The 27,302-nt window shown below is 31.9% G+C and overlaps 9 protein-coding genes across 9 annotated transcripts; 5 read left to right on the plus strand and 4 right to left on the minus strand.

Moving 5' to 3' along the window:
• The first annotated feature begins 2,305 nt into the window (after positions 1-2,305).
• LOC148228919 (late histone H2B.L4-like) lies at positions 2,306-2,764 on the plus strand. The gene is made up of 2 exons (XM_088200254.1): positions 2,306-2,344; positions 2,408-2,764. Exons 1-2 carry the CDS (start codon positions 2,306-2,308, stop codon positions 2,762-2,764), a joined length of 396 nt encoding a protein of 131 aa, XP_088056380.1.
• A 7,315-nt stretch (positions 2,765-10,079) lies between these two features.
• On the minus strand, positions 10,080-10,457 carry LOC148228920 (histone H2B-like). Its single transcript, XM_088200805.1, has one exon. It carries the CDS (start codon positions 10,455-10,457, stop codon positions 10,080-10,082), a length of 378 nt encoding a protein of 125 aa, XP_088056931.1.
• Positions 10,458-10,688: 231 nt separating this feature from the next.
• Positions 10,689-11,063, plus strand: LOC148228921 (histone H2A-like). Its single transcript, XM_088200810.1, has one exon. The coding sequence runs from the start codon at positions 10,689-10,691 to the stop codon at positions 11,061-11,063; it is 375 nt and encodes a 124-aa protein (XP_088056936.1).
• A 4,233-nt stretch (positions 11,064-15,296) lies between these two features.
• LOC148228922 (histone H2A-like) lies at positions 15,297-16,759 on the minus strand. Its single transcript, XM_088200807.1, has one exon. It carries the CDS (start codon positions 16,252-16,254, stop codon positions 15,880-15,882), a length of 375 nt encoding a protein of 124 aa, XP_088056933.1. The 5' UTR covers positions 16,255-16,759; the 3' UTR covers positions 15,297-15,879.
• LOC148228923 (histone H2B-like) lies at positions 16,481-16,966 on the plus strand. Its single transcript, XM_088200808.1, has one exon. The coding sequence runs from the start codon at positions 16,481-16,483 to the stop codon at positions 16,853-16,855; it is 375 nt and encodes a 124-aa protein (XP_088056934.1). The 3' UTR covers positions 16,856-16,966.
• Positions 16,967-17,713: 747 nt separating this feature from the next.
• On the minus strand, positions 17,714-18,112 carry LOC148228924 (histone H4). The gene has a single exon (XM_088200814.1). It carries the CDS (start codon positions 18,073-18,075, stop codon positions 17,764-17,766), a length of 312 nt encoding a protein of 103 aa, XP_088056940.1. The 5' UTR covers positions 18,076-18,112; the 3' UTR covers positions 17,714-17,763.
• A 4,252-nt stretch (positions 18,113-22,364) lies between these two features.
• On the plus strand, positions 22,365-22,848 carry LOC148228925 (histone H3). Its single transcript, XM_088200803.1, has one exon. The coding sequence runs from the start codon at positions 22,387-22,389 to the stop codon at positions 22,795-22,797; it is 411 nt and encodes a 136-aa protein (XP_088056929.1). The 5' UTR covers positions 22,365-22,386; the 3' UTR covers positions 22,798-22,848.
• A 2,639-nt stretch (positions 22,849-25,487) lies between these two features.
• On the minus strand, positions 25,488-25,953 carry LOC148228926 (histone H2A-like). Its single transcript, XM_088200809.1, has one exon. The coding sequence runs from the start codon at positions 25,908-25,910 to the stop codon at positions 25,536-25,538; it is 375 nt and encodes a 124-aa protein (XP_088056935.1). The 5' UTR covers positions 25,911-25,953; the 3' UTR covers positions 25,488-25,535.
• Positions 25,954-26,113: 160 nt separating this feature from the next.
• LOC148228927 (histone H2B-like) lies at positions 26,114-26,599 on the plus strand. Its single transcript, XM_088200804.1, has one exon. It carries the CDS (start codon positions 26,138-26,140, stop codon positions 26,513-26,515), a length of 378 nt encoding a protein of 125 aa, XP_088056930.1. The 5' UTR covers positions 26,114-26,137; the 3' UTR covers positions 26,516-26,599.
• Positions 26,600-27,302: the final 703 nt, after the last annotated feature.

The raw sequence follows: 27,302 nt of genomic DNA on the forward strand, positions 1-27,302 counted from the left end.
CTGGACTCTTGGTTACTGTTCTCCGGCTCTTGTCGCTTGCTCATCCTTGATTTTTCACTTGAAAGTAACAATATAAAATAATATTTACAATGGTAAAGATTATAAATAATGCTCAAAGATTTATTGTTACATAAAATTATATTTTAATTTACAGTTCAATTATATTCATTGCTAGTTAACAGGGTTGTCAGATATCCTAATTACTTTTCATTGTTATTAATAGAGAGCTTATAATTTTTTTAAATAATTTAATTCAAATTGTAATTATAATTTATTATATGAATAAAATATTTTGAAATGTACGAAACACAATGTCTTACATTGTATTAGGATGACAAAGACTATTTTATTTATTTCGGCGAACAGGACGTGTTTCGCCCGCTGTGAAATTCTGTAATTGGACTGTCAGGAATGCATAATATGTAGAAGTTTAATAGCGTCGATGTAGATATCCATGGACTTTTCTCCATATAATTATTTATTAATTTATGGAATAAAATAATAATAACTACAGCTTATATGTTCACGCTGACACTGATATTTATCTATGACTTGAGCATTATTTATTTTTGAAACAACTGTATTTTAATTAGCATTAGTAACTTTCAATCCAGAAATGTTGACTATTTTAATCACTATACTATTACTCTCTTGCCAAAATATCTATGTGGAACGAGTTCAAATCTTCAGCTTCAAGGTAACTGCTTAGCTAAACCAGATCGGACTATAAAATTAAAAGTATGTGATCTTCTCTGGCTTATAAAGATTTCTGCATCGACTTGGCGATAGCTAGAATGCGAATTCGGGCTGAACTTTTGTGTATTCCAAGTCAAGAGCGAAGAGGTAGTGCAAAAGATAAATGATGAGTTCTGATATGAGATCAAAGTGAATTAATTTTATAAGGCAGTGCTTATAATCGATCAGGGAAAGGGAGGAGATCAAAGTCCTCGCTCGACCACGATCGCTTAACCAATCTCGTGGGGTGATTTGGGTTGAAACTAGATTCTTTCTTTTTATTCATTTAAAATTGAATGAGTTCTGCAACAATGGAATTTGAAGCTGATGTTATATGGTGTACTAAACGACAAATATTTTTTATGAATTTTAAGTAAATTTATACAAATACATTGCGTTGTGACAACTATATGTGATCCCGACGAGAAATATAATATATTTAAAACCATATAAAATCTATTTTATTAAAATAAATTCCTACTACCGTGTTTCTCATGAAATAAGACCTGGTTTTATTGTTTTAATTGTCCAAAATACGCACTAGGACTTATTTTTACAAAACAATCTAAATAACAGGTGACTCATTAAGTGAGTCACTGGCGTTTAAAGGGTTAAAATACTCTGATAACATATTATTTTCTTGAAAATCCAACCATTCCAATCTTTCCATCACACTTCTACAACTAGTAAATCTATTTTTATTTAAAACTTCTCTCATTGCCCTATTTTGTAATTTTTGTAACATCGTTTTATCTAATTTATTAAGTTTATATAATATTGTTACACAATAACTAAAGTGGAGCAATATAATACTATTGTAGATTATTTTCTTTGTTTTAACTTAACATATTTCTCATCCTAGATAATATACCTATTTATCTATTATTTTTTTTAATATGTAATTACATTATTCCCTAAAATTTAATTTTTTATCTACAATTACTAAATATTTTAAATTATCAACTATAATTATTTTTACATTATTATCTAACATATATTTATAATTAATAAGAATTCATTTAGTACATTATTTTTTAATCATCTTTCTTTTATACTTAATTCGTTATTAAAGCTATATACAACTTCTTTAATGTTGTCACCTATGCAATAAATTAAACTGTCATCTGCAAACAGATGTATTTTACATTTTTATGTTATTATTTATATCATTAATATATATTATAAACAATAATGATTCTAATTTATACCCCTGTGTTACACCGGGTGAAAGACTATGCAGTCTGAGAGCCAAGATTCGAGATAATTAGCTAAGATGATCTGGCGAAACATTTGTATAAATCGAAAATATAGTAATTATTCGATTTTTTGTACGGCCGACATAAATCATTATAAAATAAATTAGAATGGATCCTTTTAATAAACAAATTTATAATATATCACTAGTACTAAAACACCAGAATGCATTTTATTAGAACAATTGATATCTGACATCCCTAATTTTCATAATGAACTGTTACAATAACATTTAATTGTTTAACGATCGATCATCAGAAGTGATAACCAACCAAAGTTTGCCTAGTTACAGATAGAAAACGTTAAGAGAGACACAATGAAGGGCAAACCCGTAGGACCCAAGTCAAGCAAACAGGTATTTATTACACAGAAAGTTTTACATGATTTAGTTTGTTTCTGAAACATCTCATTTACACAGACGGAAAAAAATTTGCCGTCGCTATTGAAGGGCGACAGGAAGATAAAAAAACGCCGCAAAGAGTCTTACTCCATATACATCTACAAAGTACTGAAACAAGTAAAGCCCGATTTAGCCATTTCAAGTGGTGCCATGTCCATCATGAACAGCTTCGTCAGGGATACGATGGAACGCCTGGTGACCGAAGCTGCTGCCCTTGCCAGGAAGGCCAACAGGCATACCTTAAGCGGCAGAGACATCCAGACTGCTACCAAACTAGTGCTACCTGGAGAGCTGGCGAATCATGCAGTCAGTGAAGGAGCCAAGGCGGTCAGATTGTACGTCACCTCTAAACAAATTCAACCGGAACCGACTTAAACTTTTATATTTACTTACTTATTCCTATGTGTGTATATATTTTCATCGTTTACTAATATATTAAATTAAATTATAATACTAAAATTATTATTTTATATACTTATTTATTATTATTTTATAAAAGTGTAATAAACATATAACGTGGCAACTGTTTTGTCAAAAATCGTTTATGTAGTATTAAAAAACTTTTTCAAAACACTTTATTAATTCAAAATAATTATTTATGTTTGTTTCATAATTTAAACTGACGATAAAGTCGCAAAATTTTAAATAAAATTCGACTATAATTAGTTAAATAGTATGTCAACAGATGTCTATAGTGCAAAATAAAAATTATTTAATAATTACACTGCATTCTGCACTTTTTCTGCTAGATTAATAAAATAACTACTACCAAAAAAATACATTAAGTCACATTCTAATTTTCCCACTTGTTAATATAGAAATAATATTCGATATTCGATATTTCGAGAGCGAGCCCCGGCCCGGGAGGAAAATAATTATTGCGGGCCCCATTACAAAAAAGGCATTTTATATATTTTTTAACATCGTAAAGTAATTTCTTGAGTAAATATTAATAAGTAGGAGTAAATATTATTCTCGAGAAATTTGTACAATTTCCCACTTTTCAAGAAATGGAAAACATTAAGAAATAAGAACACTACCTAGTTAACACATTCAAGGGTACTAAAAAAATGTAGACAACGGGAAAAAATAATATTAAAAATGTATATTTTTCATAAAACAGGAATAGGTTATTGCATATTAGCTAATTTCAATAAGTATAAATATGTGTTTGTTCGTTCGACTATTATTTTCTTAAGATTTTGAAAATCTTAAGAAAAAACATGTATCAATGTTTTTTTATTTCAATATATTTTTTATTAATTAATTTAAAACACACAATTTAAATTCATTAGCCGTGCCGTTAATTTTTAAGAGTGATTTAAATACGATATCAAACACAAATAATATCAGAACTATTAATTTATTTAAATTAAATTAAGACCATCGTAACAGCTTACCCCAATGCATCACGATGGTCAAAAACAATACATTGTATTATTTAAATACACAATAAATATATATTTAAAATAATACATAGAAAGAAGCAAACTAAAATAATCATGAAATATTACAATTATTTATTTTATTTTATTAATTTATTTAGCTTAATAGCTAATCTTTACATCTAACAAATTTAGTAAACATATATAAAAATATATAAAAAATACATAACAGAAAGAAAAAATATACAATAATAAAGACTTAATATTATAATATTTTATTTCTATATGTACGAAGGTGTTTTTTTATTCCATTTATAAAACCCGTTATATTTTTGCTGTTTCGGATTTCTCTTGGAAGACTATTATATAAATTAAAACCTCCGTACATAATTCCCCTAGCCGTACTCGTTTTCTTATACTTAATTATTTTTAAATTTTCTCTATTTCTAGTATTATATTTATGTACATCTTTATTTCTTATTAAATACTTATTAAAATAGTGTGGTAACATATTATTTTCTAACTTATATATAAATACTAAAACATTCATACTCAATATTTCTTGAACATTCAACCATTCTAATCTATCAATCATACTTTTACAATTAGTTAATCTATTTTTATTTAAGATTACTCTCATTGCCCTATTTTGTAATTTTTGCAACATTTGTTTATCTAATTTATTCAACATATTTAAAAGTGTTGCACAATAATTAAAATGGGGCAATATTATACTATTGTAAATTAATTTTTTTGTATTTATACTTAATATATTTCTTAATCTAGATAATAAACCTATTTTTCTACTAATTTTTTTTAATATGTAATTACAATGTTCTTTAAAGTTTAATTTTGTATCAACAATTACTCCTAAATATTTTATATTATCCACTATTTCTATATTAGAGTTATTTATTATTATTTTGGTACTATCATCTAACACATTTTTATAATTAATAAACATACATTTAGTTTTATTCTCATTTAATTTAAGTACATTATTCTTTAACCATATCTCTAACACACCTAATTCATCATTCAAATTACTCACAACTTCTTCAATGTTATCACCCATGCAATAGATCAATGTGTCATCCGCAAATAGATGAACTTTACATTTTCTTACGTTATTAACTATATCATTTATATATAAAACAAACAACAATGGTCCCAATTTAGACCCTTGTGGTACTCCATAATACACTAACCTCTCTTCAGAACATACATTATTTATCTTAACTTTTTGTTTTCTTTTATATAAGTAATTATTAAACCATCTCAAAACTATATCACTTATACCTATACTCTCCAATTTCTTCAACATTATTTCTCTGTCTATTGTTTCGAAGGCTCTCTTGAAATCCAAGAAAACTGCTCCAATGATTTTGTTTGTATCCTTAGCCAACAGCCAATCATTTATCACTACTTGTAATGCAGTTTCAGTGGAATGCTTTTCTCTGAATCCCGATTGTTGTTCACATATTATGTTTTGAGAAGTAATAAATTCCTTTAATTGTTTGATTACTACTTCTTTTATTATTTTTTCTATACACGGTAGCATGTTGATTGGTCTCATTTCTTCAACTTTTTTACTATTTTTTATTTTAGGTATAGGTACAATAGTAGCAATCTTTAAATTTTCAGGCATTTCTCCTAATGAGAGTGCTTTATTTATTAAATAATTTAATTTAGTTCCTATTATTTCCCATGTTTCTTTAATTATATTTATATCTAGTTCATCAGTACTAGTTCCTTTTTTAAATTTACATATTATGTTATGAATTTCATCTAATGATACTGATTTAAATTTACTAAATTTTACAATTAATGTTTTATTATTATATTGTACTAAATTACTAATCCTTGGTATTGAATTTACAATTTCTTCTATGCTCTCAATGTAATATGTATTCATCTTTTCTGCCATTATATAAGGATCTTGATATATATTTCCATTAATTTCCATTTTTATTATGTCGTTTTTCTGAGTTGGATTAATTAATTGTTTTATTGATTTCCACATCTTATTTGGATCATTTTGTATTTCATCTATCAATTTTTCATACCATTTCTTTTTAGCCATTCTTAATACTTTGACTGCCATATTTCTACATTGTGTGTATGTTTTCCATTTTTCATTAAAGACTTTATATTCTATTTGTTCTGTTTTTAATATTTGAAAAATTTTGTATGACTCATCTCTTTTCTTTATAGCATTTTTAACATCATCATTAAACCACGGTTTTGGGTTGTAACGATATTCCTTTTTAAAATTATATTGACTTTTTGTTTTACAATCTACTATATTCTTATAAATTTTGTTCCATATCCTATTAACATCCATATTATCTACATTCCAGTCACATTTTTGTAATTCTAATCTTAATTTATTAAAATTAATTTTTTTAATTATATCAATTTTTTTTGTTTTTTTAAACTTAAGTTCATTATGTTTTTCTATATAAATATATACAATTGAATGGTCAGTTATTCTTGGAGTTGATTTTACTTCACAATAAATTTTTTTGTTGTTGGTAAATACTAAATCTATTAATGTGCTCGATCTATTATTAGTCCTTGTATTTTCTTTGACACATTGTCTTAAACCAAATATATTTGATATTTTTTCTAATTTTGCTGTGTAAAAATCTTCACATTTGTTCCAATTAAAATTCCAATCTCCAATTAAAACAGTATCCAAAATTTGATCAAAACTCCATTCTGCAATATTATTTATAAATTCTATGAATATATTCGGATTACTATTTGGAGATCTGTATGCTATACATAATATTATGGGAATTTTTTCAATAAAAATCTTAACTGTGATAGACCAGTATGTCTTATCTTGATTATTTTTAAATATAGTATTGAATTTTATATCATTTCTAATATACAGTATAACACCTCCTGTATGTCTGGAATTAGAATCACATCTAATTATATTATAATTGCCAATATTTAGTTCAAATTCTTCAATGTCATTTGTGATATGGGTTTCAGTTAACCCTAAAAATATTGGATATTCCTTTTCAGTAATTAATTCTATTTCCTCTTTATGTTTTAAATAACCTTGTGCATTGATTAATATCCCAGTTACTGATTCTTGTTTCCCATATGAACTTGATTTTTTTAATTGCTATAATAGTATAGCAATTAAAAAAAATAGATTATATTGTATTTTATTATAGTAATTTTGCTCGTATCTTTTATAAATTGAACAATTTCTATCCATGGAGTTGTGTTCCACATTCAAATTAAGATTTAGTAATTTATTTGCTCTACAGCAATTCACACAGTTTTCTTTTTTGTTGCATTGATTTATTAAATGTTCTTCCGAACCACATTTTATACAATTTTTTTTATTTTTACATTCACTGGCTTTGTGATTATAACCATAACAGTTATAACAACGGTATATGAATATGTCTTCATATACTTTACACCTATCCCATTCAATATTTAATTTGCCTACATCCATTATATTTTTAAATGTCGTAACATCTACTTCAATAATAGCATCATACTTATTAAATTTGTTTTTTTTAATATGTTTTACTTCTAAATAACATTTGTTTTCTTCTACACATGTGTTTTGTTTCATTATACACTTTTTTAGTTGATCATATTTTAATTCTTCAGAAATTCCAATTATTTTTATTTTTGGTTTCTTTAAATTTCCTACTTTTATATTATATTTATCTCCTAGTTTTTTTACTGCATCTGTCGTAATTTTCGATGCATCTTCTTTACTATCACATGTAATTATTATACCTCCTTTGCTTATTGGTCTTATATTTTGTATTCCAACTTCTAATTCTGTTGGTTTAATTAAATTTTTGCAATCCTTTTTTGTCTGCTCTATATTTTGCAAATTTTTAGGTATAATTATCGCAATATCTTTTCCTTTTTTTACGATTTCCGAATAATGTTTCTTTTGCATTTTATTTTTAATAATGTTGTTATTTAAATTTAGTTTATCCTTTATATTATAAACATCTTTTCTAACTTCATTTAATAACTCAAATATTGAGTTATTATTTTCATTTTTATTATTTACATCGTCCCTATTAGTTTTTAACACATCTAATAAATGTTTATACATAATATCAAATGTATTAGTTATAATGGTTTTTTTTTCTTTTGATAGTATATTACCATTTGATAATAATACATTTAATTTTGTTTTTAATTCATCCATTTCTTTTATTCTGTTTTCTGGCGTAATTACGCCCGCTATATTCACGCCGCTATCGGCCATTTTTTTTATGTAACAATACTAATTATTTCTATCTTATACTATTTATATATTATATTAATCAATCTATTTATACTATTTATTAAATTGTGCTACTTACGCGCAAATATCTGCCGGTTTTCACCTCCAAAGGGGTTGGTTACCACAATCTTGGCTAATTGCACGGCAGACACATGCACATACGATGAACACAAACATAAAATGATTATATGATACGAACCGGACCAGCTCCTCGTAGCTGCCACTAAACAGATCAATGTGCAATGCCAGTGTGGACGTCTTAGTCCCAATGGCATCAAAAGAGGACGCGATCGTAATTCTCGAAGACGTTCTGGTACCCAAAATTGGAATTCCTCGAGAGTAGCTGAATTGTCGACAGCGCCCTACAGTAGTTTAAAGAAATGCTTAGCGACATACTCAGCGAATCGTGCCGTAAAATGAAACGATTTAAAATTAAAATATATATAGTATAATATTTTTTAATGGTTTAATTTGCATGGAGTAAATTTTTTCGTCGGCGTACTTCTTAAACTTTATCATTTATTTTCAAATAATTCAACGAAATAATGTATTATTTATAGTTACAGCTTAGCTTAATTTATTTTAAATTAACTTTTCAAAATAATATAACTTCATATTAAAAAAATATATATTCTATATAATTCATAGCTCAATAATTTCTTACTATAATTCATTTTAGAACTTTTATTAGATTAGGTTTGGGTTTGAACAAAAAATGGACGTTTCGCAACTGTCAAATAGAGTTTCATAGACATTTTAGTGCAGCATATAATATCAGTAGCGCCTGTCAGTTAATTTATATGTTCACTGATTGAAATATATATCTACTGGTGAAAATGCATTTGGAATGTGAATAAATAATGATAAGTACGCAAATGTATATATTACTACCTATGGAAAAGTTAAAATCATATAATTATACCAACACCTGCTAGATAAATTATATTTTTACTGGTAAAAATATATATCTACTAGTGAAAATGTATTCCGATATGATTTTACTGAAATGACATATTTTATAAAGAATTTTTGATTTAGAATCAGGAACGTTATTGTATCTTTTTCCATGGGGGGAGGGGGCAAATGTTGGCTAGTCAGTGGTCCTTTTTATAATATATCGATTTTATTAAGATTCATAATATTTAATTAAATGTCATGGATTTTTTTGGCTAAATTCAGTGGGAGTCAACTGGTCGCCAAGATCGTGCGATTTAATGTCGTTGGAGCACCTAAAACCCAACATCCACCAAGGTATATTATAAAAGTATATATTTGTAAGAATATTGGTCAAAGTGTATTCAAACATGCATGGCATTTAATAAAAAAATACTACGAATCCTCGTAAAATCGAAATATTACAAAAACTCCTCCCCTCTCCTGGAAAAAGTTGAAACATTCGTTCTTTTGTCATTGCATTCTTGCATGTTTTTTAGGTAGTGGTCTTAATATCTGGAACGGATACAGTGTATACTTTAAATAAATGATACATAAATAATAGGTAAGAAGCTTAATTTTTGTGATTAAATAAATTGGACTGCAGTAGAATCAATAAGAAAAAAAATACAGATTGAGCCGCTGAAGTAGTATTTTATTGAGAATTAATAAAGTTGCATGTTAGAATATACAAAATGTAAGCGGTGCGTGAGTCACGCAACGGCGTGCGTACCCGCCAGGGTTGCTACGAGAAGAGTCGTCCGTTACGCTAGTGTTACGAAAATGCTGCCAAGTTTTGGCCATTAAAACTTGAATAAAAAAGATACAAATAGGCTCACTACAACCTTTTTACTTTTAGTGTACTTCTTAGTAATTTTCAAAATTTTCTCACCTTTATTAAACATAATCATAAAAATGATTCGTAAAATTTATTAATGATAAATAAAATTTATTTGTATTTTCATTTAGTATGTACCCAATTAATATACAATGAAACTATTTTAATAATATAAATGAAATCGTATTACAAACCGATATGAAAATTTGGCGGCCCTTAAAAGGGCCTTGTTTGTATTGAAGATGTAATCGAGATTTACTTGGAGCTGGTGTATTTAGTGACGGCCTTAGTGCCTTCACTGACGGCATGCTTAGCCAATTCTCCCGGGAGCAAGAGCCTGACGGCAGTCTGGATCTCCCTGCTGGTGATGGTGGAGCGCTTGTTGTAGTGAGCCAAGCGAGAAGATTCGGTTGCGATGCGTTCAAACAGATCGTTGACGAAGCTGTTCATGATGCTCATCGCTTTCGAGGAAATGCCAGTGTCGGGGTGGACTTGCTTCAACACTTTATAGATGTAGATGGCATAGCTTTCCTTCCTCTTCTTCCTTTTGTTCTTCTTCTTGTCGGTTTTAGTGATGTTCTTCTGGGCCTTGCCAGACTTCTTCGCTGCCTTTCCGCTGGTTTTGGGCGCCATGATGACGATATTCTGACGCTTGAGTCTGAATGTCCCGCAAAATGCTGTTCTCAGCTTTTATAGTCTGGTTTCGACAGCTGCGTGCAAACAGGGGGAACTGCAGCTGCTATGTTATATCGAGGGGAATTAATTAAGCGCCCCTTTTGATACTATAAATACACATACACAACGAGCAGTTTGTACAGTTGCTGCTCAGTGTGCAGTCGCTATCGTCTATTTCATATTTTCAACATGTCTGGTCGCGGAAAAGGAGGCAAGGTTAAGGGAAAGGCAAAGTCCCGCTCTAGTCGCGCTGGACTACAGTTCCCCGTAGGCCGTATCCATCGTCTTTTGAGGAAAGGCAATTATGCCGAGAGGGTTGGCGCTGGAGCTCCAGTATATTTGGCTGCAGTCATGGAATATCTGGCTGCCGAAGTCCTCGAGTTGGCCGGTAACGCCGCTCGCGACAACAAGAAGACCAGAATCATTCCCAGACATCTACAACTGGCTATCCGTAATGACGAAGAATTGAACAAACTTCTCTCCGGAGTCACCATCGCTCAAGGAGGCGTCTTGCCTAACATCCAAGCCGTTCTCTTACCTAAGAAGACTGAAAAAAAAGCATAATTTGAAATCCATCTCATTAATAAAAGGCCCTTTTAAGGGCCAACAAAAAATTATCCGGTTAAATTAATTCAATGCTACCAAACATTAATCCTATGCTATGGCAATTAACTAAGAAATATTGTAGATTTGTAGAATAAGGCGATTATTAATTAACGATACTAAGCAATCAATAAATTATAACATAATATTTACTTTAAATAAGTATCAATATTTTGTATATCTCAGTATACTGTTTTATAAATTATATAAAAGTTTTATACAAGGCGTACAGTGTGCACAAATTTGTGCGTTTCGTCATTTTAACTTCATACGGAAAAAACCCACGTAAACTGCGTATTTACTGAAACGTATTTATTTAGGGATTTACCTACAGATTTTACTAATATCATATTAACTAAAAATAGTTAAAAAAAAGTAGAAATCCGAAATTCCAGAGGCTCAAAACTCGGGTAAAAAAAATTAGTTTTAAGATGCATGTTTACATATATATATACAATTTTTTTCTATCAAATTATCTCGCATATTATTTATTAGAAATAATGAAATCAGTCAACACCAGATTGCGAATCACGTATCAATAATATATATTTAATTAATTGTTAACACTTAACGGTCGATTTACGCGGCGATATTTGCAAGACACCCAACCGTCCAATTTCGAACAAATGTAACGTTTCCGTTAGGCTAAACGCACACTGTTATAAAAAAAAGTCACCGAAAAACCCCACCTTATCGCTTTGATTCAGGTAAAGATGGTAATTTTTTTTAGAGATATGTTTCTTGAAATTCTTATCTACAAAATTACAAAAAACACAAAATATTCAAAGGAAACCGCATTTAAAAAAACGAAATGTTGAGCCAGACCTAATATCTAAGTACATATTATCAACACGAAGCACTATAACAAAATAATCAGTGATTCTCAACGTTTAATTGCGCTAATTTATTTTACAACTTTTTTGCATTATTATATTTTGTTAGGTTTACAATATATTTTTGTTATGTTTATTTATTTCGTACTCCTTCATTTTTTGATACTATTTTCTAAGAAATAAATTACAGTAAATCAAATTCTAAATTTTATAATATAAAATATAATGTTTTTTTATTTATTATTATTTTCTGTTATATATGTATGTAAATTTTAAGTTTCTAATAAATCGGTAGTTGAGATATCGTGGGAATTTAAACGCAGATTCATCAATCCCTAATGTGATGTTTTATAATATTATAATATTTAGACCTGAAATGATCCCAATCTGTTCAAAGTAAATAAGCTGTTCTCAACATGTTTTCAATTGCCAACACATTGAATACTGGGCATTATTCCTAAAAATAGAGCCGTACGGCGGGGATTATTTGCGAAAATTAGGACTTTAATTAATTTGTGTAACTATCCAAGCACATTGGTGGTTCGAGTGTGTATCTTTATTGGATGCGAAGTATACAGTAGGTGTGCGTTTTTCATTATTTTAACACATTGCGTACCGTGTGCTAAAAATACAAAAAGTGGTAAATATATAATATTAACGCAATAAAATGTTTAGAATCACTGATATATTTTTATTATACTAAATATACAATACAAAATAATAATACATAAATTATAACATAAATATAAAATAATAACACACAAATAATAAAAGATTGCATTTAGCCAAAGGCAAACGTTACGATTGTTCGAAATTGGACGGTTGGGTGTCGTGCAAATATCGCCGCGTAACTTGACCGTCAAGTGTTAAAAATTTGGAATTGTTCGTATAGGTCAGGACTCGGCAACCTATGACCCGCGGGTCACCAAGTGACCCGTTTGATGATTTGAAGTGACCCATTTCAGTTCTGCAAATATCATTTTTTTAACGTGTTACGATGTCAAGACTAGTTGTTAGGACCAAAAATATTCACTTGCCCGAATAGTCTTTTTAATAGTCACATTTTAATTATTTTGACCCGCAGGCAAAAAAGGTTGCCGAGGCCTGGTATAGGTCACAAAATTATATATTTTTAGTTTTTATTATAAACAACAGTATTTTATCATCATTTTATTATCATCTTTATTGTTTTTATTTAAAAATATATATATATATATTTGGTTATTCTAAACAAAAAATTAAATTGTATTTTATTGGTACGCGATCCACAGATTGACGTTTACTGATTTTATCATTGCGAATACGAAAAACGATCATCATGAACCTGTTTTTAAAATTTGACGTTAAAACGTTGACTAATTAAAAAGTTTTAAAAAAAATAAGTTTATATCCTAATTTTCGCAAATAATCCCCGCCGCACGGCTCCATTTTTAGGAATAATGCCCGGTATTTAATGTGTCAAAAATAAACTGATCTGTCACAATTAGTTACATATAAATTGTCGTAAAAAGTTTTATAACAACTTAATGTTCATCACTAAACATTGTTTGCTAGATTATATATAAATCATGCATCTATACTTGATTTGCTCACCTCTACTTGGAAATTCGTCATTGTTTTCTGTTTGTCTGATTCTCCACAACATTTAGTGCTTCCGACCCGGGTAACCGTTTTCCCGCGTCTTTTAAAAATAACCTTATACACTGTTATTTTTGACGGGTATCCGGTTATTTTAATTTGAATATAATTCTTGATTTCTTCATATGAAATATATATCTCACAATTTTTAAGATGCAAAATTCTCCGGCCATTCTTCTATTTTGCAAAACCCATTTAGAGATTAAGTGGGTAGCGAAGCGGTGTATCGAAAAGGGACAGGAAATCACGTAACAGTCCGAAAGTATTGTTTCACAATATATTTAAGTTTTATGACACCTTTCGTTTCGGCATCCTCAAACATTAGCCGTTTAAAAAAATGAAATGCGAGTATTTGCAAAATATACACACTACATACGCAAGGGACGGACGGCATTTAAGTCTATTGTTATTATTTACCGTCAGTGATTTATGATCGTTTGTTATCCATCGGTTGATAACGCTAGCAAGAGATTTTTTTTATTCAGGAAATCCCTATTTAACAACCCGATAGTATTGTTTCACAGTGTAAGTTTTATGACATATTTCAGCTCGGCATCCTTGAAAGCATCATTCATTTGCCATTTAACAAAAAAATGGGAGTATTTGTTTAAATACACATGGCATACTCGTTATTATTTACCGTTAATGATTTATGATCGCTCTCTAGCAAGGGATGTAAACAGATTATTTTAATACTCCCATGTAATTTTGATATCAATTACACAGAATAAATTATTTGATTAGGTAATTAATATTTATTATAGATTTAGATGTAGCAAAAATATTTATTCTTCACTTTTGGAAATATGAAAAGAGCAAATTCTCTTTGTACAATTAAGTGATCCATAAATAGAAAATTATAATGCTTTCAAGCTGACAATCGGCACTTTCTTTTAATCCATTGACTCATAGTAAAAACACATTTTTGCTGTCCACAATATATTGGATTGGATGAACCCTTTCACGTGTTTTTACGATAAGCAAATTCACATATATTAAAATTTTCCCATGCTCACAGACAAAAGCAAAACAAGAGTGATTCTGAAATATTTCTTTGCCATCTTACTTGGTTTCATCACAAAATTGAACCTTGTATTAAACTTTAAAATTTATATATTATAACTAATATTAAATCTTTCTTAGATACAACAATTAGTTTAATATGCGGTGTAATATAAGTTACAAAATTGCTTATCCGTTATTCTACAAATATTTTAAAACTTATTTTAATTTGACGGTTTTAATTAAGAACCCCCTTTCCCCTCTTCTAGCATATATTTTATTGAATCTCCGCTCTTTGTTCCTAGATGCAATTCTAAATTTATCTGAACTATGTTAATAAAATTCATTTAAATCAAGAATCTAAAACTAATATAATATAATTCTATTATAGTAAAGTTTTGCTTAAAAATTACACACCCAAACATCTTTAATCGTTTAACTTTTTAATCTATTATTTAAAGAAAAATATTTAATAGGATTTAGTTTAAATCATATTTATAAATTTTCAGTGTCTACAGCCATTATAAAAGTTATTTAAATATATTATTGTTTTACTGATTAAATATTACGTGTCAATACAATATACATATATGCTCATACATGCATACGTTGTTGATAAAATTACACATAAATATGTATTTGATTAGATAATTAATATTTATTATATATTAAATTTAATAATAATTTTTGTTACAATACAAGTCTCATGAAATACCTTTGATATTTTTAAAATGTTTATTTTAGAAAAAAATAACAGCAATGACATTACCTGTTCAATAAATTTGACTATGGAATTAAAAAAATTAAGTCTTGTGAATCTAACGCAATGTACGTAGTAAAATATAAATGTATGTTTTTTGCTTTTTTGTATTATACATTGTGGGTACATGAATATTTCGATTAAATTAATTCAGTTATACATCGGTATTAATTTTATATTCAAACAATTCTATTTTTCAATAAAATATTATAACTCAGTATTACAATAGTTGACAAAAACCGGGTTCAAAAATATATGAGAAGTGGGTCATGTATATGTACGTTTAACTGAGTTTAGTATGTACAAAATCCACTTATATTCACACTCGAATTCGTAGTAAATATATAATAAAAGTGCTATTTATATAATTAATTACATTTAAACTCATAGCAGGCAGCTAAAACAAAAGCAGATATAAATGATGGTGGGCTTAGGAATTACCATACAATTCGGATGAAAAACATAAGTAGAAATCTAATATAACCGATAGATTATTTGTTGGCCCTTAAAAGGGCCTTTTGTCAATGAATAGCAGGATGTGAAGTTAAGCCTTCTTTTCGGTCTTCTTGGGTAAGAGAACGGCTTGGATGTTGGGCAGGACTCCTCCTTGAGCGATGGTGACTCCGGAGAGTAGTTTGTTCAACTCCTCGTCGTTACGGATGGCCAGTTGAAGATGTCTGGGGATGATTCTAGTCTTCTTGTTGTCGCGAGCGGCGTTACCGGCCAACTCGAGGACTTCAGCGGCTAGATATTCCATGACGGCGGCCAAATAGACGGGAGCTCCGGCGCCGACCCTCTCGGCGTAGTTTCCCTTCCTCAGGAGACGATGGATACGTCCGACGGGGAATTGGAGTCCAGCGCGGCTGGAACGGGACTTCGCCTTTCCCTTGACCTTGCCTCCTTTACCGCGACCCGACATGTTGAGCTGTGAAGTAGACTGAAGCGACCGCGGAGCAACGAGCGTCTGTGAAAATTTATTTTTTGGGCTGTATATTTATTACTGTTACGGTGCGCGTCGCTTACCCCCACCGCTGCGCCGAGGCGGTCGCCCCCTCCTGCGCTAGCACGTTCGATAGTGAAGTATACCCGACGAAAACCTTCGAAATTTTATTCGTTCAGACGCAGCGTCACAGCGGAGTCCAACCATGGCACCGAAAACCAGCGGAAAGGCGGCAAAGAAGTCTGGCAAGGCCCAGAAAAACATCACTAAAACCGATAAGAGGAAGCACAAGAAGAAGAGGAAGGAAAGCTACGCAATCTACATTTACAAGGTGCTGAAGCAGGTACACCCTGACACCGGCATCTCTTCGAAGGCGATGAGCATAATGAACAGCTTCGTCAACGATCTGTTCGAACGCATCGCAGCCGAATCTTCTCGCTTGGCCCACTACAACAAGCGGTCCACCATCACCAGCAGGGAGATTCAGACTGCCGTCAGGCTATTGCTCCCCGGAGAACTTGCTAAGCACGCCGTCAGTGAAGGCACTAAAGCCGTAACTAAGTACACCAGCTCCAAATAAACATCTGTCGCCAACTTTCAACAAGGCCCTTTTAAGGGCCACCAAATATTCTTTTCGGTTTACATTTTTTCATGCTGATCAAATTCACCAGTTTAATAATAAAAAACTATTAGTAGGTAGTATGATGTAATTACATATTTTTCATAAGGAAATTTTTGTATCTATTCGTTTCACCATCCAAGTATAAATTATTTATTTTATAAGGGATCATAAACTTTTAAACCAAACCCCTATTTTTTTTTTTATGTTACGAACGCTAACCATACAAATTTTAAAAGTAAAAACGATACATGTAATGAAATAATGGTGAAATACTAATGAATGCGGACGGAAACTACGATCTATAGGTTACTTTTTTCCCTTTCGTTATTGAATTTTGCGTTATTTTTTATCGATTACAGATAGAACATTACATATTTATAATTTACCACGTGTAATTCATCATGCTATTTTTTTCGAGCACGCAGGGTTCACGTGATCGCTTAGGACGGCTGAATTAGAACAAACGATTTTTTCAAATAAATAACACTTGGCCGGTTGGTTTGGAAACTCATACAAACTAATAATAAACTTTTTTTCGTATATTTTAACTTAGTCTTATGCGGTTTTAGGAAATTATGAAACGTACCATATATTTTAAACCCTGTGAAAGCTTTAAATTTGACGTTAAAAACAAGCAACAAGTAACTAACGAATACAAAATACGACAAAAATAAATTGTTTTCTACTAAAAATTCGGTGATGTGACTAATAGTATTTCATGTGAAACCCGTGTACTTTTTTGCTTTCTATCTAGTATTGTTGTCTGTAGCATGCTCTAAGATCGTAGCAGTGAAATAACTCTTTACCGAATATAGATTTGTTGGCCCTGAAAAGGGCCGTTTTTTGATATGCAAGTAGTCGATCGTTTATCCTCCGAAACCGTACAAGGTGCGTCCTTGCCTCTTCAAAGCGTAGACGACATCCATAGCGGTGACAGTCTTCCTCTTGGCGTGCTCGGTGTAGGTGACGGCGTCCCTGATGACATTTTCTAGGAAAACCTTCAGCACGCCTCTGGTTTCTTCGTAGATCAGACCGGAGATACGTTTGACGCCTCCCCTGCGAGCCAGACGACGGATGGCAGGCTTGGTGATACCTTGGATGTTATCCCTCAACACCTTCCTGTGACGCTTAGCTCCTCCTTTTCCCAATCCCTTTCCTCCCTTTCCGCGACCAGTCATTCTATCGGTATGAAAGTAGAACTACTCAACACGGACCACAGCGAGCTTGTGAGCCAAAAATCTTGATGCACCGCCTTATATAGACACGCTATACACGTGGAGGAGGTAATCGCATGCTAGACGCATGGTGGGGGTAATCGATTCGTGTGGTTCTGCAAATGTATATGAAAATGTGTTTTATAATATAAAGCTGAATGTAGCTTATATTCGATTTAAAACAAGATAATTTAGATATGTAAATTATTAAAGACTAAATATTAGTATCTACTTCACGTCTGAGTATGCACACGAATTTTGTCATCGCAAGCGCGCATGCGCGCATAATCAACACCCCCCTCCACACCCACGCACACACACACACACACACACACACACGCACACACACACACAATAGAGCGTCATGCACATCATTGCCTTAAAACATTTTTTATGTACATATTTTATTATTGTGTAAAATAGGCAGGGATAATTTATGTATTACTGCATTTTTTAATTATTCAGTTACTGCATTTTGTAATTCAGTTAATAATTGGGCACATATTACATACACAATAAAAAATGGCTCGTATTTTTCGGGTCCTTTTGATCAGTACTCTTATAGAAAACGATTGAATACTATGTTATCGTTTGTTACATTGATAACAGTTGCTTATTCACATTGTGGGGACCACATATTTACGGTCACATTTAGATATGGAATCGAAGAATAAAATAGCTTCCCATATCTAATCAACCCCTCGCCGACGCGCGGATGTACCAATCAAGCGCTTTTTTTAAATAGGGGAGCTTTCGGAAACAGCGATATAAAAATTAACAACCGCTATTTTAAGTCGTCTTAATTAAAATATTCTTCAGACAAGGCGATGAAACAGTTTCCCATGTCTAATTGACCCCTCGCCCACACACGGATCTGCTAATCAAGTGCGACCAAAATTAGGGGAATCTGCAAACAGAGCAATAATATTTTACGTCTTCCTGGATTAAAAAATAAACAAACTAGTCTGAAACCGACAATCCCACCCAAAAAGGGAAACGACATCTTACTTTTAATATGTCACGAATTATTTTATAATAAAATCCAGGATGACGAATATTGCACCTTGCAAGGGAGACGATCGTGAGAAAAATTACACTTGCGTGAGGACCAAAAACCGTGGGAAACAGGACGATATTGCGCAATAATATCGGAAATCCACATCCGCTGGACATTTTAAAATATAAACCTTGACATTTTCCACTCGCCTGCTCTCGATGACAGTTTGGCGTTGACATTATCGTTGGCCCTAACCGCGCTGTGCTCGGTTAGGGCCAACATTATCATTATCATTATTAATTAATTAGTTATTTTACATTAACAACATACATTCGACAGGGAGATAGAGCACAAATGCAGGGACTCCCAAAAAAACAAATACTTTGACTTTGACATACAAAAACACATCACTCTTACCATCGGCACGGGAGCAAGCAGCCTCACTGAAGTCCACCCTACGCCAGCGAAGACGCCTGCCTGGAACTTCATCCTGTCGCAGAACCCCTGGACGTCCGCAAAGAGCATCCACCACAGCAAGAACCGAGCTAAGATCAACCCTTTTGGAACGCGAGCCGAACAGCTGATATTTTGGCTATCTAGCATTATTCGTGAACTTTTCTTTAGAATTACGGCCAATAATTTAAATAAATCGATGTTACGTAATTTGTACGATTTAGTAGGTAATAAAAATTTACAACATCATTATCATTCTATGTGTTATTATTTGTAATTGGTTTTTAATACTCGGACATACAATATCAACAGCTACAATCATTATTAGAAAATGATTGATTATTCTATATGGGTAATTGCATAATTTATTTTTGTAGCATCTTGTTACTTAGTTATCCGCATAAATGTATTTTATCGCGAGAGTAAATTGTGATTTAGTTTATTTGCTACTTGCGATCGGGCTTCTGAGTTAATTCCGAGTTTAGAATCGCAATTTCTTTTAATATTATAAACTTTTTTCTTTTAATATCAACACTGCAGTACGATCGTGGTAGATAAGACAATTTGCTTCATTATTTAAATGCTTAAAAAAGTATTTTGTTTACCATTTTTAGTTAAAAACGCGCTTTCGACTTTTTTTCTCTTATTCAATTTACGTGTAATAATTAATATTATTTAATTATAATTATTCATAATAATTTATTATTTTTTATTACATAACAACAGACACATCACATTAAATTGAGAAACATATATAAAAAGCAATTATTTTTAGAAGATAAAAGTTTTTCAAACTTTGATATTACTAACAAACCAACTAATAAACAAAGAAATATATAAAAAAAATATTGGTATTGTTTCGCCACTTAAATAAATAAACTTAAAAATGTTTCGCTACGTGGCCAAATACACTATAAATCTTTAAATTAGATGTTTAAAAAAATGATTTAAGGTATTTTGACTAAATCTAATTTAATTGTCAAGATTTGTGATTAAAAAATATGTACATATATTAGTGTTTTACATTTTTAATTAATAAAATAAATTGTGTATTTTCCTCTTGAACCCAGGGGAATTCCCGCACTTCAATTGTTTCTAATCTTGGTGGTTTTTAATGGCAAAAGATTCTAAATTGTAATCGTCAATAGCGAGCTATCACAATGACAGCGCGCCGCAAATAAGGGAAATTATATTAAATAAACGGTATAAAACTTCTAATCAGTGAATTTTCTTTACACAGTGTTAGTTGAAGTTGATGCAAAACAATATAAATGAAACTTAAATTGTTAATGTACAGAAAGTAATTTTTTGTGTGAAAAATCAACTATTTGCGATAAGTTAAATTTAACTCCGAGAACTTAAGGCTATTTACCTTTCATGGGTTCTGTGTATGTATTAAAACATAACCTAAATTCCCATGTATGCAAAAAAAGGGGCTGGAAATCCCTATTTAACAGTGAAAGTATTGTTTCCCCGTGTGAATTTTATGATACATTTCGTTTCGGCATCCTCAAACATTTTCCGTCAACAAAATAATAGAATGCTAGTATTTGTAAAAAATACACACGGTATACTCGAGGGACGGTCGAACACAAAAAAACGACACTCAAGTCTATTGTTATTATTTATCGTCAGTGATTTATGATCGTTAAGAGACTTGCCCCATCGATTGTTGTTTTGCACCGCTAGCACAGATGTTTTTAAAACTTGTAATGCAATTACACAGATAAATGATTAGGTAATTAAGATTTATTGTCGTTTTAGAAGTAAGAAAAAATATTTATTTTTCACTTTTGCAAATATGAAAAGAGAAAATTCTTCATGTATAATTAGGTGATTCATTAATAGAAGAATATAAAATTTTATGATGCTTTCGAATTGACAATGGTCGGCACTTAAAAGTTTCTGTTAATCCATTGACTCATAGTAGAAACACATTTTTGCTGTCAACAATTTATTCTTACAAATGAACCGTTTCACGTGTTTTTACAATAAGCAAATTCATATGTTAAAATTGTTCTACGTTCACGGACCAAAGGCAAAACAAGAGTGGTTCTAAAATATTTCTTTGCCATTTTTTTTCCATCTTACAATTTACATAAGGAGTGTCCTCTCTAAAGGACGATTGGTCACATTATTACATGAGGTTTGCCGCTAATACTTGGACCTGCGCATACCACTAGTTGGAATGAGAAACTGGGATCCAAACATGTAACGATGTATCGACATTATTTCGCGGGCAGCAGTAGCAAAGTTGAACGGTCGTAAAGTGTTAAAAATATAGAAATTATTGTAGAGGTCACAAAGTTTGATATTTGTTGTTTTAAAAATAAGTTTAAGTATTTCATTATAATATGTATATTTGGTGATTCTAAACATAAATTTATTTTTTGTTTTATTGGTACGCGATCCACAGTTTGACGTTTACTGATTTTACTATTGTGAAAATAAAAACGACCTAATGTATTTTAAATTTAAAATTGTATTTTAAATTTGAGGTTAAAACGTTGACTAATTAAAAAATTATCATGGTTTAAAAAAATAAGTTTAGATTTTAATTTTCGCAAATGATTCCGGCTGCGTTCTTAGGAATAATGCCCGGTAAGCAATGTATTAAGACCGTTTATTTACTTTTTATGATATAAATAACGAACAAAACCGTTGAGAAATTTAAATTTCATTTAGTGATGCTCATGAAAAAAATATGACGCTATCCCCACTCCACGCACAAAAGGGCGGGAATAGTTGCCTATAAATATGGGTCACACAACGTGCGCGCTTCATTCGATTTCTCACCGCCGCACGCGCAGGAACTCGTCGTTAGAATGGCTCGTACCAAGCAGACCGCCCGCAAGTCCACGGGAGGCAAGGCCCCGAGGAAGCAGCTGGCCACGAAGGCCGCTCGCAAATCGGCCCCTGCCACCGGAGGAGTGAAGAAACCCCATCGTTACAGGCCAGGAACTGTGGCTCTTCGTGAGATCCGTCGTTACCAAAAATCTACCGAGCTTTTGATCCGCAAGCTGCCTTTCCAACGCTTAGTCCGTGAGATCGCTCAGGACTTCAAGACCGACTTGCGTTTCCAGAGCTCCGCCGTCATGGCTCTTCAGGAAGCTAGCGAGGCTTACCTCGTCGGTCTCTTCGAAGACACCAACTTGTGCGCCATCCACGCCAAGAGGGTTACCATCATGCCGAAGGACATCCAATTGGCGAGGAGAATCCGCGGAGAACGCGCATAATTTGACATAACCCGCACAAATTTGACAAAAGGCCCTTTTCAGGGCCACCAATATATTTAATCGGCTTTGAAATTACTCTTGCTTTTATTTTATATATTTATTTATCTAGTTATTATTTTTTGCCTCGTGCAGGATGCTAGAATTAATTCTGTCGGGTGGCCTTTTTATTTTTGAATTGCATGGAAGACGGCCGCTTTCAAGCCCCGGAACAATTGTTATTTTTTGATAAATTGCTTCGGTCGTTTTGCCTGCCTAGAATGTCTAGGTAAAATTTAAATGGTAGATGTACTTTTGCATAAAACAATACTAAAATCAATTTTCAGCCTGTATATCATGCTCAAAGTGGTTTGCCCACAGAACGACCGTTCCGTACAAATGCGCATTTAAAAAGTAAAGCCGCTTGCAGCGCCAATTTAACTTCGACGTCGAAAGCCTCAACTATTACTCTACAGGACCATACTCGTATACAAAACATTATTTTAAATAAGAGTTTTGTCATTAATTATTTTAAAATAAAAATAAACAAATGTAACTTAGATAATATAATTATATATTGATTTATTCACTATTTAGTATTTCAATTTAAGAACATCAATTAGGATTATTTAATTTATTCATATTCGCTATATTAAATATTTAGCTTCGCAAGTTCTATTAGTATTGACAGAAAGAACTGCAAAGAAAAGTGACACAAAAACACTATCTTAATAAATTACAATATACCGTCGACGTACTAACAAGTCATAATTGCAAAAACTCATTACTGAATTTTACCAAATTTAAAAAAGCCTTTGGAAAATATATTGAATATATTTTCCAAATATTGTCAATATGGTATTAAAATCTTTCTTATCTTTTAAGATCTAGGTACATGACTCGAAGGAAAACCATTTTGAAAAATATTTAAATATATTTAGAACGTAAAACTTGCTGTGATGTATTATTTTGTAAGAACGATACTTTTTTTAGTTGTTCATTAATATCATTTGAAGGTATACATTTTTGCTAGTGTAAAATAACTCTAATGAAAAATGTTTCGAACAAATTGTGCTTCAAGCATTAACGGCCTATCAATGGAAGTCTTCCATTTATCTTTGGGAATCTGAAATTAAAACAATGATATTTAAAAAAAAATACGCAGTTCACAACATTTTAAACGGTAATTATATTGAGTGACTGATGGGTCATAAAGTAATAGATGGCGGCAACTTTAGCGCAAATTAATAAAGGCGAACGGAAATACCCCGGGTCGTAAAACCACCAAGGGACAAAAACACAATGCGAAACATACCTAGATTCAATAGAGCGAAGAGCCGAGGGTTTATACCTGCCTCGAAAGCATGTTCCCTTATCGATACCGTAACCGTCTTTCACCGCTTCGGAAACTTCAGTTGTAATCTATAACTCTCGGGATTCGGTATTATTGTTTGTCTTAATCGTTGCTTCTCAAATCGATAATAAAAATACAGATTCGTCCACATAGATTTCTGCTAGACTTAATAAATCGCGTAAGTACGAATAACATAAAACGAAATCGATTTATGTTATTATTTTAGATTCTCAACCGCTGATATAAAATAAGATTTTATATCCTGTTTTTTACATTTTTCATTCGTCATTTATGTGAAAAGATCTTGTTAATAACTAAGTTCGATTCGCCATTTTCTTTCAAAATGTTGGCTATGCAAAACAAAAAGAAATTCTTAAATTTATTTCAATTCTTTTTAGAGAAAAAAGGTTTTAATTTTTTTTGTTATTGTATTATAGTTATGTATATAACGATATTTGAGAACGCAGTGACTGCTATAGTTTTAATTACAACTTCACCAAAATTAAGTTCTTTATTTAGCCAGTCTAATCCGCCGCTTATTTCAATATAGGAGCTATTCAAACTCGGTTTACAAAAATTCTAGAAAAAAAGACTAAATAAGTGAAACATGCGTATTAACCTATTAACTCTTAAAATATATTTATATACACAATTTTAAATACATAAATCGAGTCTTGCGAATTTGTGTATATGTACTTTTATTTTTGTTATAATTTTAATACGCTTTTTCAGTAGTTATTGTGTTTATAAAAACCGTTATATTCCATACATGACATTTTATTTCAATTTCTATTATGTAGCAGTCAGTGGTAGCCAAACTTTTGATCACCACGGTCGATCTGTTTTTTAAATTATTGTCGGCGGTCTACTAACGTGTGTGTTCAGTGATCATAAGAAAAATAGTAATTCAAAGCCAAAAAGTTTAAATTTAAAATAAACATAGATAATACCAATACCTATTCAATATCAAGTTTTTTTAGTAATATAATAAATCAATGATAATTTTATTCTGACGGGCTATGAATAGTTACGCGGTCGACGCTTTGGCTACCCCTGATATATAGGTTTACCATATTTATGAATTTTTAAAGCGGGACAGCAATAAAAAAAGGTCATCACGGAAATTTTGTGAAATCGGGACGTATTGTAGGCATAAAGATTTTTTGATTTCTATACCTTTTCAATTAGGGGCCATTTTGAAATATGGGATTCAAATCATACGAATAAATTGCATCATGATTCCCTCTGCATATGTAGTTTTCAAAATATCTATTTAATGAAATGAGAAACGTTTTCTTCAGTAGCCTAACTTAGGCAAGTAAAATGTACAGCAGAAATTTAATTAACCGATGCAATAAAATGGTGGCCCTTAAAAGGGCCTTTTGTCAATGAATAGCAGGATGTGAAGTTAAGCCTTCTTTTCGGTTTTCTTGGGTAAGAGAACGGCTTGGATGTTGGGCAGGACTCCTCCTTGAGCGATGGTGACTCCGGAGAGTAGTTTGTTCAACTCCTCGTCGTTACGGATGGCCAGTTGAAGATGTCTGGGGATGATTCTAGTCTTCTTGTTGTCGCGAGCGGCGTTACCGGCCAACTCGAGGACTTCAGCGGCTAGATATTCCATGACGGCGGCCAAATAGACGGGAGCTCCGGCGCCGACCCTCTCGGCGTAGTTTCCCTTCCTCAGGAGACGATGGATACGTCCGACGGGGAATTGGAGTCCAGCGCGGCTGGAACGTGACTTCGCCTTTCCCTTGACCTTGCCTCCTTTACCGCGACCAGACATGTTGAGCTTTGGAGTAGACTGGAACGACTGCGAAGCGACGAACGTCTGTAAACATATTTTTTTTGGGCTGTATATTTATACTAAATGAGCGCGCGTCGCGTTCCCCCACCATCACACCCAAGCGAACGTTTCCCCCACTGCTCCGCGTTCATCCGATAGTAAACTAGTCCCAATTTTTCCAAAAATTTGTCAATCGTTCCGACTTTACGTCTCAGCGAAGTCGCGTCATGGCGCCCAAAATCAGCGGAAAGGCAGCGAAGAAGTCCGGCAAGGCTCAGAAGAACATCACCAAAACCGACAAGAAGAAGAACAAAAGGAAGAAGAGGAAGGAAAGTTATGCCATCTACATCTACAAAGTGCTGAAGCAGGTCCACCCCGACACTGGCATTTCTTCGAAAGCGATGAGCATAATGAACAGCTTCGTCAACGATCTGTTCGAACGCATCGCGGCCGAATCGTCTCGCTTGGCTCACTACAACAAGCGTTCCACCATTACCAGCAGGGAGATCCAGACTGCCGTCAGGCTCTTACTCCCGGGAGAATTGGCTAAACACGCAGTCAGTGAAGGCACCAAGGCTGTCACCAAATACACCAGCTCGAAGTAAATTGACTGCTAACCTCCTCTTTGACAAAACGGCCCTTTTAAGGGCCACCAATTTTTTCAATCGGTTAATGAAACGATTTAAATGCATTTTGTTACAGCTATAATCATATTTGCATGTTTACGTAAAAAATTGAGAGATTATTATCACAAGTTTAGTCGTACTGTTGATTTATCGATTTAATTTTACAGTAATTCAATAACATACCATTCTCGGCAATTTAGTGTTTTTTAAAATATTTCAAAGAACCGTTTTAAATTATATTTCCTGGTATTAGTTTGTTGATCTCGTCATGCGTTTGCACACAATAATAATTCAATTTGACGCAGGCGGCTTAGTAAAATATTTAACTAATAAAATTTATTAATTGTTTCACTTGTATCGATACATATATTGCAATTATTATACTAGGTAGTAGTTTTCAATCTGTGGGACGCAAAAGATTAATATTAAAATAATAAATAGAATTACCATGCCTTGAATCTATGTACACAGCAATTTTTTTTGCTGGATTACATTTGAAATTTGCTATTCATATTCATAAAAGCCGTCGCAAAAAAGTCAATAATCCTCAACTTAAAATTGTCCCTTTTTATAGAATAGCTAACTAATTTTTAATTGTTTAATATAATATTGGGAATGCTTTTTAGTCCGGAATGATCCATGTCCGAATTAACTATTTAAAATCAAATTTCCTACGAATTATATATACAACACTTTCTTATCAGGTCACTGGTTTAGGTCAATAAATAACTAAAAGTATAACAAATACTGTCGTTTTTACCTACAA

The sequence above is a fragment of the Plectrocnemia conspersa genome, unplaced genomic scaffold (genome assembly GCF_051122295.1).
Source record: "Plectrocnemia conspersa isolate PC_06_02 unplaced genomic scaffold, ASM5112229v1 ptg000012l, whole genome shotgun sequence".
Classification (NCBI taxonomy): Eukaryota; Metazoa; Arthropoda; class Insecta; order Trichoptera; family Polycentropodidae; genus Plectrocnemia; species Plectrocnemia conspersa.